This window comes from Bufo gargarizans, chromosome 5 (genome assembly GCF_014858855.1).
Source record: "Bufo gargarizans isolate SCDJY-AF-19 chromosome 5, ASM1485885v1, whole genome shotgun sequence".
Lineage (NCBI taxonomy): Eukaryota > Metazoa > Chordata > Amphibia > Anura > Bufonidae > Bufo > Bufo gargarizans.
This window is the reverse complement of record NC_058084.1, coordinates 317,301,576-317,321,049: the sequence shown is the minus strand read 5'-3', so window position 1 is coordinate 317,321,049 and position 19,474 is coordinate 317,301,576. Positions and strand designations below refer to the sequence as shown.

Here is a 19,474-nt window from a genome sequence, read left to right as displayed (position 1 = left end):
TGGCATATCCTATCAATATCTCAGAAATGGGAAAATGGGACGACTACTGTAAAGGTTTGGACTGGCCTTATAAAAGTGCTGACTACAAAAAACGAAAGAATTTGCCAGGATCTGCCACAATTTGCCCAAGGAGACGCAAACAGGGAAAAATGATACTTCCCTGGTAAATCCTCATGCCATTCTAGCGCTGCTGCTCTGGTGCAATGACGTCATGTGACCGCGGCAGCCAATCACTGAACAGTTGGATTTCCACTGACCCTTTTCATGCACATTTGGAAAATTCCTTGATGTGTTTATTTAGAGAGGTTGGAGGAGACGATTGACCCAGCGGTGCTCATACACATCGGATGCCAATCGTGTGAATATGCCCATTTTGGTAGGATTGTCCAACTATCTTATGTGTATGGGGGTGCTCCGACTCAACCGCAGATGTTGGGAAAGAAGTATCAGGATTTACAATTTATCCTCCACTTCCCGATGAATGCACCTGTATATGTACAGTGCCTTCAAAAAGTATCCCTACCCCTTCAACTTTTCCACTTTTTTTCACATTACACCCACAAACTTACCGTAAATGAATTTTATTGGGATTTTATGCAATAGATCAACATAAAGTAGCAAATATGTGTGAAGTGAAAAGAAAATTATACCTGGTTTTCAAAATTTGCAACAAATAAAAGTCTGGAAAGTGTGGTGTACATTTGTATTCATCCCCCGAGTCAATACTTTGTACGACCATCTTTTGCTGCAATTACAGCTGCATGTCTTTTGGGCGATGTCTCTACCAGCTTTGGCAGGCATTTTTGCTCATTCTTCTTTGCAAAATAGCTCAAGCTCAGTCAGATTGTATGGAGAGCGCCTGAACAGCAATTTTCAAGAGAAGGGAAAGCTCGCCAGATCAAAATGCTGGAGCGCAGCCGGCTACTACCACTTAGCTAAAAGCAAACAATCAAGCAAGTATGGCTGGCTCACAGTGACATTAATATAAGCAGCAACATACAAATATGACACAAAACTAAACCCAAAAAATAGCTCATTGCGGTCACGGTCCCTTTATTGTTTGCCTAGATGCGGAGCTCACGCATATAAGGCTATTATAAATATGCTAAAGGCGGTAAGATCAATGTCCTATACATCAAGTTATAGATCGAGATCTTCTGGCGCTGCTTGTTTAAGGTACTATATCGGCGCCATTCGAGCAAGTCCGGCATTTCCATATACAAAGAACGCACGCGCGAAGAGAACTGTAAGGTGCAGCCGGTCAAAGAGGCAAGCAGAGAGTGGAGAGAAGTGCGATCTGACCCAGGAACATCAGCGCTAGATCCCCCAACAAGCTCCTGCCACCAAAGCACTACAAATAACAGCACATCTGAAAGGACCCTGAGGACTGGTGAAACGTGCTGTTGTGCGATCAATCTCAATACCTATGCCGACTTATTGGTCTGTCTATAATACAGTGAGTATCAGTAGGCACCAATTAATACTCCTACTTTAATGCACAAGCACTTTATACTGTACAGACATTGTCAGTAGAGATGAGCAAATTTCATATTTTGAAATTCGTTCATGCTTCGTTTGCTGGTAAAAGGTGAATTGCATTATGGATTCTGTAACAACGGACTATAACGAAATTCTATGACGGAATGCATAACGGAATGCCTTTAGAGGCTTTCCATTATAATAGAAGCTGCAAAACCTATCCGTCCCATTTCCGTTATGCAGGGGAGTCGTCTCCTGCATAACGGGAACGGGACGGATCCGTATTGCAGCCCATAGACTTCTATTATGACAGAATGCCTCTAAAGGCATTCCGTCATAGAACTGCATCATGGTCCGTGGTAACGGAATCCATAACGCAATTCACCTTTTACCAGTAAATGAAGTGTGAATGAATTTCAGAAGCGGAAATTTGCTCATCTCTAATTGTCATTAATTGACAAGTAACAGAGACTTAGTGGTACAGGAACTGCATTGGTCTGAACAGGCACTAATTTGATGTATAGGACATTGATCTAACCACCTTTAGCATATTTAAAACAGCCTTATATGTGTGATCTCTGCATCTAGGCAAACATCAAGGGATCGAGACTGCAATTAGCTATTTTTATGGTTTTGTTTTGTCATATTTGTATGTTGATTTATGTAATATTGTGTCATTTATGTAATATCTTTAACTGCTTATATTAATTTCACTGTGAGTCAACCATGCTTGATTAATTTTCAGATATAGGTAAAGACCACAGCACTCGTATTCAAAGTAATCAGAAAAAGTTAATTTTATTGTCCATCCCAAGATTGAATGTTATAACACTGGACAACGTTTCGGTCCACCAGGACCTTGTTCACGGCCTTAGTAGTATGGATCTGGAGACATCGGGTGGACTTGATTTAGGCCAAAAAGTTCAACTTTGGTCTCATCTGACCAGAGCACCTTCTTCCACTTGCCATGTCCCCTACATGGCTTATGGCAAACTGCAAATGGGACTTCTTATGGTTAGCTTTAAAAAATTGCTTTCTTCTTGCCACTCTTCTATAAAGGCCAGATTAGTGGAGTACACAAATAATAGTTGTCCTGTGGACAGATTCTCCCACCAGAGCTGTGGATCTGTGCAGTTCTTCCAGAGTGACCATGGTCCTCTTGACTGCTTCTCTTATTAGTGCTCTCCTTGCCTGGGCTGTAAGTTTAGGTGGACGGCCATGTCTTGGTAAGTTTGCAGTTGTGTCGTATTCCTTTACACTTCTCTACAACTTTATCCCTGACCCGTTTGATGGGTTCCTTAGTTTTCATGATTCTGTTTGATCACTAATGTTCTCTAACAAATCTCTGAGGCCTTCATAGAACAGTTGCAGTTATATTGAGAATAAATTGCAAACCAGGTGACTTCTGAAGGCAATTGGTCCCACTGGATTTTATTTAGAGGTATCAGAGTACAGGGGTCTGAATACAAATGCACACCACACTTTTCAGATTTGTATTTATTAAAAAGTTTGAAAAATATTTATCATTTTCTTTTCACTTCACACATACTTGCTACTTTGTTTCGGTTTATCACATAAAATCCCAACAAGATAAATAAAAAATTTTGGGTGCAACGTGAAAAAATTCAAGGGGTATGAATACTTTTTCAAGGTAATGCATATATATATATATATGAGTTGGGAGGAATAGCTGTCAGGAGAATGGGCATGCGGACAAAAGCTACTTAAGGTATGATCACCTATTGTCACGGCGGGGAGTGGGGGAAACCCCCCACCGTGCGGTGTCAAAGGGTAAAAGGGGATCAGCCTGGCCAAAAGGAGTAATAAGGGAGCAGGTCACCTCCTACAGCGTCCCTAATCCTCTCCCTGACTCCTCACCGCATGAGCGGACCCCGAGGTAGGACGACTCATACTCTGGATTCCTAGAGACCGCAAGTCGCCCTGGTAATCCCTCACCAAAAAGCAGGGAAGAGACGACCTGTTCATCCCAGTAATGAAGGAACAGGAGTCTCTATCTGAGGCCAGGCTGCAAGGAGAGTGGAACACATACAGCATAAGGAGATGGCAGGTAAGCGAAACCCATAACACACTTACCTGCCACAGACACACTGACTGGAACCCGTGCACTAGTGCTGCTGTCCACACCAACATTAAAGGACACAGCACACACCACAAACAACAAAGGAACCCAGGACACCCATAGCTGCAATAAACATAAGACAGGGAAATGTGTAGCAAACATGACACCAAACACCACCAGACATATAACACCAAACTAGAAATACAAACACCCTGAACATAACCCACTCCATACAAATAGGGACAGGAAGGGAAGGAGACACTGGGATGACATTGAACATCTATGACCACAAGGGTGGCCCTTACTGTACAGATGGAACACCTTGGACTGGAGCAGAGCTCCAGCACCAACGACAGCTGAAGTACAACTGACTCCAGCCAGGAAACCACAGAAGATATAAGGCAAGTGACCACACCCAGTCACGGAGTTAACCCTTAAAGCAACAGACAGAGGGAGGCTACAACTTAAAGGGGAAGTGCACACACAAGCATACCAAACACGTAACCACCGGCAACAGCATGCGTGGCAACCATGTCACGGCAATCACGCAGAAGGCCGAGACACTGCCACCGCATGCTCTCACAGCAACACGTTGCCGCGGGCAGTGTGGCAACAGTGTCACAGCACAAACCAAAGGCTGTGACACCTATCCAGTGAATAGCGGCTGTCAAAAAATAGGTCCTATTTTTGGCCATTTTCACAGCCAGACGAACCCCATTAAAATGGAACTGTTTTTAATGGACGCTTAGACATAAGTGCACCTTTCTAATGGCCATTAAAATGGGTACACTAGAACAATATGGCCTTTTAGGGGTAAAAAAACAACTCATCCACTTGCACACACAGCGGCAGTCACTCCTTTGATGATTAAAAAGGACCGGCGTAAATGACGTCACCACGCGCTTGTGCTGGGTGTGCGTGGTGAAGTCATCACGCTGAGTGCAGGTCCTTTCAAGATAGGAGCTACTGCCGCTGCGTGTGCAAGTGGCTGAGGTGAGTATTTTTTATTTTATTTTTTTTCTAAACCAAAACATTACAGCTGGGTGCCACTATGGGGGACATTACTAATTCTTGGTGCCACTATGGGGGACATTACTAATCAACATACTAAATGAATGGTGGCTCATTAATAAAAACAATAATAAACAAATCTAAATTGCAATAATAGAATCATGTGAACATACCTTCACCAAACAGATGAGTGATTAGTTTGGAGAGTGTTTGCTTTAGGTGATGCTCTACAAGCTTCATGGCTTCCAGTGTATGGCTCTCTTGTTTGCTGGGTGTGCGGAAACCATTCTCAAACAAATGGCATGTGTCATTATTTTCGACCTTTGCAAACAGCTATAAAAAATAAAAATAAAAACATACAATGAGGAGTTATACTGTAATAATGTAACAATAACTATTAATTTTTCTTAGTGTAGCATCAAAAAACGCTAAATTTATTTTTTCCAAAACACGCTCCTGTCAGCTAATCAGTAATGGCTGCTAAATAGACAATAATGCAATACTATAGGTTCTCAGATGATCAGCTACTGCCAGCTGCATGGCTGGCGAGGTCACATGCCGCTACAACACATCATATTTCATCTCTTCATAGAATGGGGAGTGCTGGAGCAGCAGTGAGTATAGGCCTTTTTTCCTACAGGTATCCCATATATGGCTACCATTTTTATTTTATAGATGAATTGCCAGCTGTCTGCAATAACCAGTTGGGGGGGGGGGGGGGTGTCCCTGCAATCTGCCACTGGCAGCACTGATTGGATAGTATCAGGCTCTGCACAGGACACAGTGCCAACTAGTAACACCAGACCTTTAATGCAGACTACTGGCAATCATTTATAACCTTTTAATAGGAATAATAGAGTAATGACACAAAATAGAGTCATAAAAATGGATACTCCAGAATTGTTATAACATGAGTAATTAAATTAGTTACTAAAACATTTCAGGAAAGGTTACTGGTCCTTTTTAAAACCTAGAAAATTAATTTAATGTAGGGCTGGGCGGTAATCAAATTCTTTGATTAATCGCCAAAAGGGGCATAGATGCCCGTGATAAGAACATAGTCCTACCACTTTACAAATCGCTAGTCAGACCACACATGGAGTACTGTGTACAGTTCTGGGCTCCTGTGAACAAAGGCAGACATAGCAGAGCTGGAGAAGGTCCAGAGGAGGGCATCTAAAGTAATAACTGGAATGGGGCAACTACAGTACCCTGAAAGATGATCAACATTAGGGTTATTCACTTCAGAAAAAAGGCGACTGAGGGTAGTTCTAATTACTATGTATAAATATATCAGGGGTCAGTACAGAGATCTATCCCATCATCTATTTATCCCCAGGACTGTGACTGTGACGAGGGGACATCCTCTGCGTCTGGAGGAAAGAAGGTTTGTACACAAACATAGAAGAGGATTATTTACGGTAAGAGCAGTGAGACTATGGAACTCTCTGCCTGAGGAGGTGGTGATGGTGAGTACAATAAAGGAATTCAAGAGGGGCCTGGATGTATTTCTGGAGCGTAATAATATTACAGGCTATAGCTACTAGAGAGGGGTCGTTGATCCAGGGAGTTATTCTGATTGCCTGATTGGAGTCGGGAAGGAATTTTTTATTCCCCTAAAGTGGGGAAAATTGGCTTCTACCTCAAAGTTTCTTTTTTGCCTTCCTCTGGATCAACTTGCAGGATAACAGGCCGAACTGGATGGACAAATGTCTTTTTTTGGCCTTATGTACTATGTTACTATTTGATTAATTCACGTGTCGTGATTCTAGCAGTCAGTGTTTTGCTGAATCGCCATATCGATTGTACCAAAATGGACCCTACGTATTCGCAGATTGCTTTTCTTTCCTTCTCTCTCGCTGCTGGTGGCAAAAAGAAGCAGGAGAGGAGAGGGGAGGAGCTTCGTCCCCTGCCTTTGTTCACAGGATGATAGCGTTTGGTGTGCTTGTTGTGCTGCTGCTCACAGCTGTGGACAAGGAATGTATTGAGTGGGCTGCTGTAGTAAGCCCGCTACATACGTGGCGGGTGTCAGCTGTATAATACAGTAGGCACCCGGTCGCAATGACGGGGTACAGTGATCCTGCTGAACACCATTTAACCCCTCATATTCCAGATGTGGCACCCTCTGCCTTCTGATCCCCTGCAGTGAAATCGTGGGGGTTCGATCGGTACCATGGCAGCCTAGACACTTCTGAAGCTTCCAAGGGCTGCCATGGTAAGCCCCCTGTTAAGCTGTGTAGGAAGCACAACTCATCAGGGGGTGTAAAAATCCCATTCACCTAACAGATTCTCTATTAGGGTGAATGGGACAAAAGATACCACCAGGTTCTAGCCCCCTCAGTGGGATTAAAAGTGAAAGTTATAAAAGTAAAAAAAAAAAAAAGTTTCAAAATGGAAAAAATAACATTAAAATATTAAAAGTTTATATCAGCCCCCTTTCCCAAGTTTACTTATAAAAATATATAAGCATATAAATAATAAACAGTAAAAAAATAAAAACATATAAACAATAAAAATAAAAAATCTGTTATCATCATATCCAAAAATGTCTGCATTATTAAAATATAAAAAATATAAAAAATGATACCAATAAAAACAAAATTCGCAAAAAAAGTCCTCACACAGCTCTGTGGTTGGAAATACAGAAAAGTTTTGGCTGTCAGAAAATGGCAATGCAAAGAAAATGTTTTTTTTTTAAGGTTTTTATTTTTTTAAAGTAGTAAAACAAAAAAATATATAAAGGTTTGGTATCTCTGTATTCGCATTGAGCCATAGAATAAAGGAGTGAATAATGGAGTTTTTTTTTTTTTTTTTCATTTCTACCCCACAAAGAAGTTTTAATTAGTTTTTTTCAGCTTATTTAACAAAAATAAGAAAATTGAGATTTAAATTGAAAATTGTTCATAGGGTTGGAAAAAAAATAAATACATTTGAGATTTTATTTTTGGGCAAAATTGCCTAGCCCTGTGTGTTAAAAGATAAAGATGGTTGATGACTACGTATGACTGCAATATACAGAACGATCCCACCATGTAGCCATGACACTAAAAATTAGGAAGATATTAAATACAATTTCTATATATTCTGCAAGGAGCACAGTACAAGCAACTCATTGCAGACCTGGCCATAGATAATAGATTTTGTCAGTGGATCCAGCTGCCTTTACAAGGGATTCGGCAATAATCAGATGTCTATGGCCAAAGATATCTATCTATCTAGATATTTGTTTAGGCTGCGCTTTTGCTGTCCAGTTTTGAGATCCGGCATCGGATCTCAAAACCACAGCAAACCGCTTCCGTTATAATAATACAACCGGCTGCATCTGTTCACAATGGATCCGGTTGAATTATATAAAAAATGTGGAAACTGGATCCAGCACAAACAATTTTAAGTCAATGGGCGCCAGATCCTTTTTTCTGTGTCTGAAAAAAACTGTGTGTATGTATACAGATGTAGCAAATCTCAACTTGAATGTGATATCACGTCACAGTGATATCTGGTGACAAAGGCCACTGAAAAAGTCAATTAACATTTTCTTGCAATCGTTTACTTAGTTTGTTAAAAGATGAGGACCGTTACATGTAATAGACCTTTAATAGCTTTACCATAATCTTACAGTGGCTATATAGGCATACCCTACTACATCAAATAAAACACAAATGTGCTGAAGCAGTAAAGGTATGCACCGTGTGTAGACTCCCACCACTTTCGGAACAATTGTCTTTAGGGAAAAAGAGATACAAATCTCCAATATATTCTGTAGGCTTCCATTGATAGCAGACATCTGGTGCCATCAGTAATGTTTTAGCGCCTTCTCACCCAGGACACTGCAGGTATCACTCCTATAGTTCACAGGCATCAATCTTGGAGCTATTTGCATTCACCGTCAAACGTCCCCCAGGTTCAACCAAGCTCCAAGTCCAACTTCAAAATACAATAGCATATTAGAAAATGATGGTTTTCCGGGAATAGGTAGCTTTTGGGAAGTTCAATATTGATGACCTATTTTCAGGACAGGTCATCAATATCTGATCTATGGGGGGTCTGACTCCCAGCAGATCATATCTTGGAACAAGTTGTGGTGCTTCAGTGAATGCCGTCGTATCCTCACAGTATGCCAAGCGCGGCGCCATACATTATAGCGCCTATGCTTGGTACTCACTTAAATGGGATTGAGCCGCACAAAGGCAATGTGACCAACAAATGTGATGTCACTGGCTCAGGAAGAGGTCACAGCGCCGTGGCGCCTTCAAAATTGATCAGTGGGGGTTCCGGGTGTCGGACCCCCACAATCAGATGCTGATGCCCTCTCGTAAGGATAGGTCATCAATATTCTTCTCCTGGAAAACCCCATTAATCTCTTGTTTAGGAGAGAGTTACAATTTTTTCAAGTCTCAATCATTTACGATATCATCCTCTCTCTATTCCTTTTTGGCAGTCGCTATTCCAGCAAATTTTAACCCTTTAGGGTCCTGACAGGGACAGGTAAGAAAGTATGATGATACATTATGCTTTGATAATGTTTCATTTATTCTTATTTTTAGGTTTCTGCCTGTGCACCCAACAGATTTTTTTTACCAGCAGGGACACTCCAATAAATATGTCACGTCACTGGTGTCGCAGGTGATCACAGTCTTAATTGTGCAAGCCTGACACCCTTTGCATGGATAAAATCCCTTATGCCCTCTCTCCTCCTCAGTTTTTGGCATCTCTTTATGAGATAGATCTTAATTGTTTTTCATTCTTCTAAACACCAGCTGTGGCTTCTCTTGGTAGGGCTCTTCCCAAAACCGAATCTCATTTACAGAGGTACAGAATCCATTTTTCCTGAAATGGTGGCATAAAAAAACTTAAATAGTCACCTCAGCCATTTGCTTGCGGAGAAGCCTTTGTGGCCATCTTGATTGAAGAAACCATGCAAAATCTCACGCGGGGTGATGTATGACATCACTGCATACGGCCACCATTTTGTGCGTTTTTTTCAAACAAGATGGCTGCGAGCAAATGGGTAAGGTATACACTCACCTAAAGAATTATTAGGAACACCTGTTCTATTTCTTATTAATGCGATTATCTAGTCAACCATCCACATGGCAGTTGCTTCAATGCATGTAGGCAGGGCTCCAGACTAAAAAAAATATCAAGGAGCCATTGGCTCCTAACCTGAAAAATTTAGGAGCCAAATGGAAATTTTTAGTCGCCAAATTTGAAAAGCATATAATTACGGTATAATAAAAAAAAAAAAAAACACACATGTCTTACCTAGGGTTGTCACGATACCAAAATTTTGACTTGATTTCGATGCCATAAAAAAGTATTGCGATACTCAATACCACGTGAAAAAAAAAAAACGCCCAAAAAGCTGCGTGCATTCCACATTTTATGGAACGTCTGCACCAGAATAGAACAGTCCGATCCTAATTTTTGTCAGGACAAGGTGACAAAAAAAGTCAAATTGCACTTTTTTTTTTTTTTTTTTCTGTTACGGCATTCACCGCATAGGAGATATTTTTTAATATTTTAATAGTTCACACTTTTTCGGGCGTGGTGATATGTATTTTTTTTATTTATTATTATTTATATATTTTATATGTAAGATTGGGCAAGGGAGTGATCTAAACTTAATATTTTGGTGTTTGTTTTTTTTCCTTACTTTTTATTTAATACCTACAATACACGGGTCTTGGTGTACACTGACAGGACAGAGCTTGGGCATCACGTGGGTGACAGCCTATGTACTTTTCCACACTGGCACAGAAGCAGATGGCGGTATAGATTAACCTTATGTGTTCTGGGTCATGTGTAGAGACAGTATAGTACCAATGGACAGTGCATGGCGGAGAACCGCATATAAACATTGACGTACAAAGACACCTGCACACAGACAGGGCACACGCATGCAGCATCCTGCTGTACACTGCAAGCCCCGGAATAGCTGGTACTTATTACTGTGGCTGAATGAAATGCCAGTAAATACCAGAACTTAAACAGTTTGGCAACTGGGATGAATTGTGGAGGAGGCATCCTCGCTCTCCTCCGCCAGCACACGCGTGGTTAATGTATTTTTCATGAGGCCACACACATATTGTGTACAGTAGACATAACTGCATACCCTGCAACGGCGTACGTATGCCAAATGTGACACATCCACCTCGTATCGTCGGCGCCGACGCTCATCCTCCTCATTGTCTGTGCATGCAACATTGGCGATAGGGAAATATACAGTAAGCGTCCCCGCAGTTGGAGAAGGAGGCGGTCCCTCCCCCCTGTACTGCTGCTGCCACCAATGGGCTGATAGCAGGGAGGGGAGGGGCTAATGCCACTGCACCACCAATGAATATCGTTTATGCTTACAATACAAACGCAGGCTGCCATGCAGGTGCCGGACACATCCCATACCCGGCACCCAGCCTCTATGACTGCGCGCTGCGATCTGCCGCTATTAACCCCCTCAGCTGCTGCACCTGGGAGGTTAATAGCGGCGGATCGCAGCGCGCAGTCATAGAGGCTGGGTGCCGGGTATGGGATGTGTCCGGCACCCGCATGGCAGCCTGCGTTTGTATTGTAAGCATAAACGATATTCATTGGTGGTGCAGTGGCATTAGCCCCTCCCCTCCCCCTCCCTGCTATCAGCCCATTGGTGGCAGCAGCAGTACAGGGGGGAGGGACCGCCTCCTTCTCCCCCGTCACTGTGTTGTTGAGAACATGGCCTTGCTGAGAGCAGCGCGGTGCCATGTCAGTTTGTGAAAGCGGCAGAGCAGCGGCGGTTCTAGGCGCAAATGGCGACAAGACTACAACGTCTTGTCGCCATTTAGCAATTCTAGGTCGCATGAGCCCTGGTAGGGTTGTGGTCCTGGTCAAGACAATCTCCTGAACTCCAAACTGAATGTCAGAATGGGAAAGAAAGGTGGGCTACAACAGCAAAAGACCCCACAGGGTAACACTCATCTCTACTACAAATAGGAAAAAGAGGCTGTTCTGTCCCCACATGAAGGCGAATGAAGGTGTAACTGATGATGACCTTGTGACTGTCCTACCTTCGTATCCAAGCAGTGGAGCAGACCGGACCGGCAGATGCTCAGGTTAGATGGATCCAGACGTAGACATGAGGATGCAATCAAACGTGGGTTTATTTGATCCAGAGCAGTGACATACAGTGATGCAGTACTGTAATGCGGTAGTAGAGTAGATGCTGTTGTGTAGATGTCTTATTCTGAGGCAACTGCTGAGGCAACTGCTGGTCAAAAACTGATGCCTTCACAAGCCAAGGTGTGAGTCTCTAGTCACAAGGAGTGCAGCACTTAAAATGGCTACAGGAAGTGACAAGAACCAAGGCTGCTAAAACCACGCCCAGAAAGAAAAACTTTATAGACAAGGAACAAGGCGTGCAGCATATGAATTCCGGCCAGCAGATGGCAGCAGAGAACAATACGTTGGTAACAACATAGTGAAAGAAGATATAATAATACAGTGCAGGAATTCAATTTGAAAAGAACAGCACACTCCCCGTCTGAAATTCACTTTGGGGATTTCACTATGACGAATGTCCATAAAATATAAAACAACCTGTAAAAAGAAACATGTTAGAACGCAAACATAGATTAGTCCAGTTTTCCAAATTGGAATGGAGAAGATCTGCAAAGCTATATACAGTCCTGTTCACCCGTCAGGGACGTTCTCGATGGGTCTCATCCAACTGGAGAAACGTTCAAAGCGCTGACAACCGAAGCTGGCTGTTTGCTTAGTTCCAGTGACTAATGCGCTAACTTCAGCACGGATTTCTGGATCATTTTCCGGATCCTGGATGCTGAAAGCTTCCTGTACATATTTGTCCGCCTCTTCAAGCAGAAACTCTGGACCTGTAAGCCAAGTAGAGTTAGTAAAAGAACCTATAGACATAGGCCTAGTGGCGTGATCTGCTGGATTAAGTTCGGATGGTACATAGTGCCATTGTTCAGGTTTGGAGGATCTCCTGATTCTCTCTATGCGGTTACTAACGTACACATAAAATCGCTTGGTCCGGTTGTGGATGTAACCCAAAACGACCTTACTGTCGGTGTAATACTGGACTTCAGCTATGTCGACACCCAGTTCTTGTTGTATGAAATCCGCAATCTCCACTGCCAACACAGTCCCACAAAGTTCCAGTCTGGGAATAGTATGATCGGGCTTAGGGGCTAACTTAGCCTTACCAAAGACGAATCCAACGTGATTCTGGTTGTTGGGTTCTGTCACCTTCAGATAGGCAACCGCTGCGATGGCCTCCGTGGAGGCGTCTGAGAACACATGGAGTTCTTTCTTTATGCTAGAGGAAAGTGAGGTTTTAACATAGCATCTCGGGATGTGGATCTCATCCAAGGCACACAAGGATCGCTTCCAGGCTTCCCATTTTTGCTCTTTCTCAGAGGGAAGTGGGGTATCCCAATCCTTGACTGTTTCAGAAAACTGTCTCAGTAGAGATTTACCTTGTATGGTGATGGGCGCTACAAATCCCAGTGGATCGAATAGGCCGTTTACCACCGATAGGACACCTCGTTTTGTAAATGGCTTGTCTGCGCAACTTATCTGAAAACCGAAGGAGTCAGCAGAGAGATCCCATCTGAGGCCCAAGCTCCTCTGCACAGGTGGACTGTCCAGTCCCAAGTTAATGTCCTTGAATCCTGGTGCATGATCACCTGATTGGAAGGCCCTCATAATGGCCAGGCTGTTCGAAGCAATTTTGTGTAGTCTAAGTTTAGCTTGGTACAACATACTTTGAGTCCTTTTGAGCAGATCGATGGCCGCTTCTTCAGTCGGTAGTGACTTGAGTCCATCATCTACGTAGAAGTCCTTTTCTACAAAGTCTCTGGCGTCTTTACCGTACTCGGATTCTCCCTCTAATGCAGTGCGCCGAAGGCCGTAAGTTGCCACGGCAGGTGAAGGGCTGTTTCCAAATACGTGTACCCTCATACGATATTCTGCCATCTCTGCATTGGTGTCATTATTCTTGTACCACAGAAACCTGAGGAAATTCCGGTGGTCCTCTCTGACTACGAAACAGTGGAACATCTGTTCAATGTCGGCGGTGATGGCAACAAGCTCCTTTCTGAACCTCATCAGCACTCCAACTAGGTTATTCGTCAGATTAGGACCTGTGAGAAGGACGTCATTAAGAGATACACCTTGATGTTTGGCGCTTGAGTCGAAAACAACCCTAATTTGATTAGGTTTCCGTGGGTGATACACTCCAAATGAAGGCAAGTACCAGCACTCGTCGTTCTTCCCTAAGGGCGGAGCTGGTTCTGCATGGTTGTTGCGGAATATTTTGTCGATAAAGGCAACAATGTGTTCTCTCATCTCAGGCTTACTGTTCATGGTACGCTGAAGAGAGTTAAATCTAGACAGAGCTTGTTCCCTATTGTTCGGGAGTCTCACCCTGGTAGCTCGGAAGGGTAATGGAGAAAACCCAGTGATTGGTTTCGTCTTTAAGGAACTCATTGTCCATTATCTTGATAAATTCTCTGTCTTCTACTGACAAAGCTACTTTATCATCGTCCTTGCTTGTGTGAAAGACTAATCTTCCCAAGTTGTCGGCAAAGAAGGGAGGAATGTCGTCAGGTGGTTGTATGGGGTCTGGAGGCTTCTCTTTCACCTCGTAGTGATGAGGGCAAGGCTTAATGCAAGTTGTGCGTCCATCTCCACGGACGTACGTTTTGAAAGAGTGGACTCTTTGTTGATCCAAGCATACATTTCCTATGACTACCCATCCCAAGTCCAGTCTCTGGGCGTATGGTGCATAGTCGGGACCATTACACTGTTGACGCACCTTGTGTACCCTTAGATTGTCTCTGCCAAGCAGGAGTAGAATCTCGGCGTTGTTGTCCATAGGTGGGATAACATTGGCTAGGTGCCTTAGGTGTGGTTGGTGAAATGCAGCTTCCGGGGTAGGAATCTCATCCCTATGGTTGGGTATTTGATCGCATTCGATCAGCGTCAGTAGAGGTATTTCTGTATTCCAACTGACGGAACAAGCGATGAATCCTTGTGCCCTCCTGCCGCTAGTCTCTATGCGACCCGAGCAGGTGTTTAAGATGTAGGGTTCTGACGGTCCCTTTATTCCAAAGGCTTCAAAGAATTTAGGTCCTGCTAGGGAGCGATTGCTTTGGTCGTCAATGATGGCATACATTTTTACTGCCTTTTCTGGTAGCCCCTCCGGGTAGACCTTGATAAGGCATATGCGGGCACAACATTTCTCACTCTGGCCCTCCCCACATACGTCCAAGCATGAGCAGGAAACAGCAGTGGCTGTGTTAGCGTTATTTTGGGGCTCCCCGCCATGACTTGGAGCGGGACTGGTGGTGACAGCAGCCGGTGAATCCCTTGTAAGTGGAGTTGGGTGCATAGCTGAGGCGTGTCTTTCACTATGACACTCCTCACACTTGATAATGGATTTACAGTCCTTAGCCATGTGCTCCAATGAAGCGCAGCACCTGAAACATACCCCAAGCTCGGTGAGGACTTTCTTGCGCTCCTGTATGGTTTTGGATCTAAATCCTCTGCATTTGTTTAGTGAGTGTGGTTTTTTATGAATGGGGCATTCACGATTGAAGGCCTTGTCTCCTGATGAGGTAGTGTACTGTTTACCAGTGGGTACTGCAGATGATGGTAGGTTAGTCTTCCTAACATTCACGCTGCTCTTAAAGTCTCTATGTTTATGCACAATACTTTCATACCTTGATGATGGTGTCACTGAAGCTGTAGTATTGAACTCCAGGAAGTCGAGGCTGGGGTCATTCCTCATCTGGGACTGTTCGTCGATGAACCTACAGAAATGAATAAATGGGGGAAAAGTGACGTCATGCACTCTTTTGTACCTTGAGACTGATGCCGCCCACTTCTCTTGCAGGCTGTATGGTAGCTTCACGACAATTGGGTTCACCCCATGGGCAGTATCCAGGTAGCACAGCCCGGACAGACGAGGATCTCTTTTGGCGAGCTCCAGTTCCATGAGCAAATCACTTAAATCCTGAAGCTTGTGGACATCCTTGAGACTGATCTTGGGAACGTTCTGTAGTCTCCTGAATAGTGCCTTCTCTATTGCTTCTGCACTGCCAAAGGTGCGTTCGAGTCTCTGCCAGGCTGCAGCGAGACCTGCTTCTGCTTGTCCTACATAGACAGTTCTAAGGCTCTTGATGCGATTTGTGGAGCCTGGGCCCAGCCAGTTGATAAAGAGGTCGAGCTCCTGCTCTGCGGTTAGGTTGAGGTTGGCGATGGCGGCTTTGAAGGTTGCCTTCCAGGCTCTGTAGCTCTCTGCACGGTCATCAAATTTTGAGAGACTGGTGTTAATTAGCTCTCTGCTCACCATAAACCTGGCAAACTCAGACATATCTGATCTCTCACTGCTTGTTGCCATGACAACTTGTGATGCCCCTGGGGCGTATAGGCTGCGTGGCGTGAAAGGGTGAGATGCTTCCGGGTAGAATGATGTTGCTGCAGGGTTGAGCTGTGGTCTAGCCTCTGTAGATTCTGATGACTGCCGCTTGAGCTGTGGAGGTAGGCCAGGAAACACCTGGTAGCCATCTTGCTGTAATAACTGCCCTTGAGAGGGCGCATCTGGGCGACTGTTATTGGGTTGCTCGGGTGCTGTGGGTATCGCTGGCACTGCAGGTAGAGCTGACTTGGAGGTTTCAGTGTTGTTGGCTTGGACAGTACTGCACACTGGGGGTGGTGCAGATAACTGTTTCAGTACATAGTCGCTGGTGCGATCAACTGGATCGTCTATCTCCTCTGGTGGTAAGCAGACTGAATCAAGGCCTTGGCTCAATGCTTGCTCAAGTAGTCTTACTTTTGCTAATGCAATTTCCTCTTCCCTCTCTGATTCAAGGATCTTTATTCGAGCCTCTGCTTCTGCCCTCTTGGCTTCTGCCTCCGCTTCTGCCCTCTTGGCTTCCGCTTCTGCCCTCTTGGCCACCGCCTCTGCTTCTGCCCTCTTGGCTTCTGCCTCCGCTTCAGCCCTCTTGGCCGCCGTCTGTGCTTCTGCCCTCGCAAGGACTTCTTTTTCGGTGAAGGAACGCCTCACTTTGGATTGCTCTGCGTTTATGCGGGCCTCTAGTAATCTGTCGCTCAGGGCGGAGCTTCTAGAGCATGATGATCTGTAGGACCGCGAGGAATGTTTGGATGAATGCGATCTGTGTGATCTAGTTTCTTGCAAATGAGAGATGCGGAGTTCCACTTTATCTTTAGCGTCCAGCACCATGGCGTCTCTTTGTCTGTCTATTGATTCCGCCTTGCACAATTCTGACGGGGCTTCTTCAATATTAGAGTCTTTTAGAAAGGTTATATACCTTGTGGACAGTCTCTTGTATCTTTCATGGGCTGAGTTCAGCCGCCCGACGGCAACTTTTAAACTGGTGGCATCGCCTGAGGAGGACTTAATTCCTGATATGAGGGAGGAAACTCGTTCCCATAGCTCTTCCAGGTTGTCACATAGCTCATCTTTCCTGGTGTGATAATTTTCCGTGATCTTTATAGTTGGTTTGAGAGAGCGCCTTGGTCGTGTGACTTGGTCTGCTGGAAGTGTGGATTCTACCTCCAGCTCTTCATAATGATCAGTATCAGGTTGAATTTCCTTTGTTTCATCACTGGGGAACTGTACGAGGTCCTTTTCGGCCATTTTGATTTAAGGTGCGCTGTCTCTTTAAGAAAATGAACTTTCGAATTGGGGGCTGAAAATTGCAGTGCGGCTCAGATGAGGCACCCCGATGAGGTTCCTAAAGTATTTTGAGTGAATTGCGGGGTTTCGGTTTGAGGGAGGCCCCGCGTGCGTGAACAGTTCCTATATTATGCGAGCAGGGGTTAATATAGGATGTAGAAAGTAGCTTGGCAAGTAGTGGAGGACTTCCAGGCAAGAGTATATCTACTGCGGACACGCCGTGCTTCCCCTTGGGCTTATGGGACGTGCACTGTTGCCGGGCAGATTTGCTGCGAGTGGGCCTGTTGCAGGGGAGGTTCCTGAGTGTGGCACTGGGCTCTGAGGGAACCTGTAGCCGGGCATTGGACTTGAGACGGGTATTTACTGGGGGATAAGGCTTTAAGGCAGTTTTTGACTGTTCTGTCCCCACATGAAGGCGAATGAAGGTGTAACTGATAATGACCTTGTGACTGTCCTACCTTCGTATCCAAGCAGTGGAGCAGACCGGACCGGCAGATGCTCAGGTTAGATGGATCCAGACATAGACATGAGGATGCAATCAAACGTGGGTTTATTTGATCCAAAACAGCGACATTCAGTGATGCAATACAGGAATGCAGTAGATGCTGTGATGTGGATGTCTTCCTGAGGCTAACTGCTGAGGCAACTGCTGATCAAAAACTGATGCCTTCACAAGCCAAGGTGTGAGTCTCTAGTCACAAGGAGTGCAGCACTTAAAATGGCTACAGGAAGTGACAAGAACCAAGGCTGCTAAAACCACGCCCAGAAAGAAAAACTTTATAGACAAGGAACAAGGCGTGCAGCATATGAATTCCGGCCAGCAGATGGCAGCAGAGAACAATACATTGGTAACAACATAGTGAAAGAAGATATAATAATACAGTGCAGGAATTCAATTTGAAAAGAACAGCACAGAGGCTACAATTTGCACGAGCTCACCAAAATTGGACTGTTGAAGACCGGAAAAATGTTGCCTAGTCTGATGAGTCTCGATTTCTGTTGAGACATTCAAATGGTAGAGTCCGAATTTGGTGTAAACAGAATAAGAACATGTATCCATCATGCCTTGTTACCACTGTGCAGGCTGGTGGTGGTGGTGTAATGGTGTGGGGGATGTTTTCTGGGCACACTTTAGGCCCCTTAGTGCTAATTGGCCATCGTTTAAATGCCACGGGCTACCTGAGCATTGTTTCTGACCATGTCCATCCCTTCATGACCACCATGTACCCATCCTCTGATGGCTACTTCCAGCAGGATAATGCACCATGTCACAAAGCTCAAATCATTTCAAATTGGTTTCTTGAACATGACAATGAGTTCACTGTACTAAAATGGCCCCCACAGTCACCAGATCTCAACCCAATAGAGCATCTTTGGGATGTGGTGGAACGGGAGCTTCGTGCCCTGGATGTGCATCCCTCAAATCTCCATCGACTACAAGATGCTATCCTATCAATATGGGCCAACATTTCTAAAGAATGCTATCAGCACCTTGTTGAATCAATGCCACGTAGAATTAAGGCAGTTCTGAAGGCAAAGGGGGGTCCAACACCGTATTAGTATGGTGTTCCTAATAATTCTTTAGGTGAGTGTATATATACATTTTTTTAAACCCTGATTAACCCGTGAAAGGCCTCAATTTTAACATCAGATATCGCGATCAGCGATGAACGGGGCATCTGAGGAGTTCAATGGCGGCGGCAGCACGATTGCCGTTCCTAGTTTTTGCGTCCGTTACTTATAAAGGAATGCGAATCGTGACTATGCGATTCGGAACAAATCGAATTTCTTTGCGAAATTCGGCAAAGCAGACAAATCAAATTTTTCATAACTTCGCTCATCACTAATAGTAGGCATTAAAAATAGTCCAAAAATGATTTCCAAAATGATGATACATATTAAAACCAGATGCGGTTTTGGAAAGACCCCTACCAGGGAAGCCACTGATGGTGCTTAGAAGGGCAGAAAAGATATGTTGGATGCACAGGGAGGAAATTACCATAGAAATTTTAATAAATTAACACATTAGAAATATAAGGAAAGAGGTCACAAATCATTGCGTATCACCACTTTCAGAGCCAGGAACTCAAAAGGGTTAAAGTTTGTAAGAAAAGTGACTCAAAAAGGAAGGTCTGAATATTGATCTAGACAAGGTGTAAACCATTCTATAATTTAAATTTAATTTTCTATTTTCTGAAAGCCATATCTTTTTT

At 44.1% G+C, this 19,474-nt stretch overlaps 1 protein-coding gene across 5 annotated transcripts in view; it reads right to left on the bottom strand.

Moving 5' to 3' along the window:
* Nucleotides 1-19,474, bottom strand: part of FARS2 (phenylalanyl-tRNA synthetase 2, mitochondrial) — a 394,255-nt gene that overhangs the window by 234,719 nt on the left and 140,062 nt on the right. For all 5 annotated transcript variants that reach the window (XM_044293989.1, XM_044293991.1, XM_044293992.1 and 2 more), the window contains one exon: nt 4,744-4,903. In XM_044293989.1, coding sequence (XP_044149924.1) covers nt 4,744-4,903 — 160 coding nt within the window. The remainder of the gene's footprint in view (nt 1-4,743; nt 4,904-19,474) is intronic.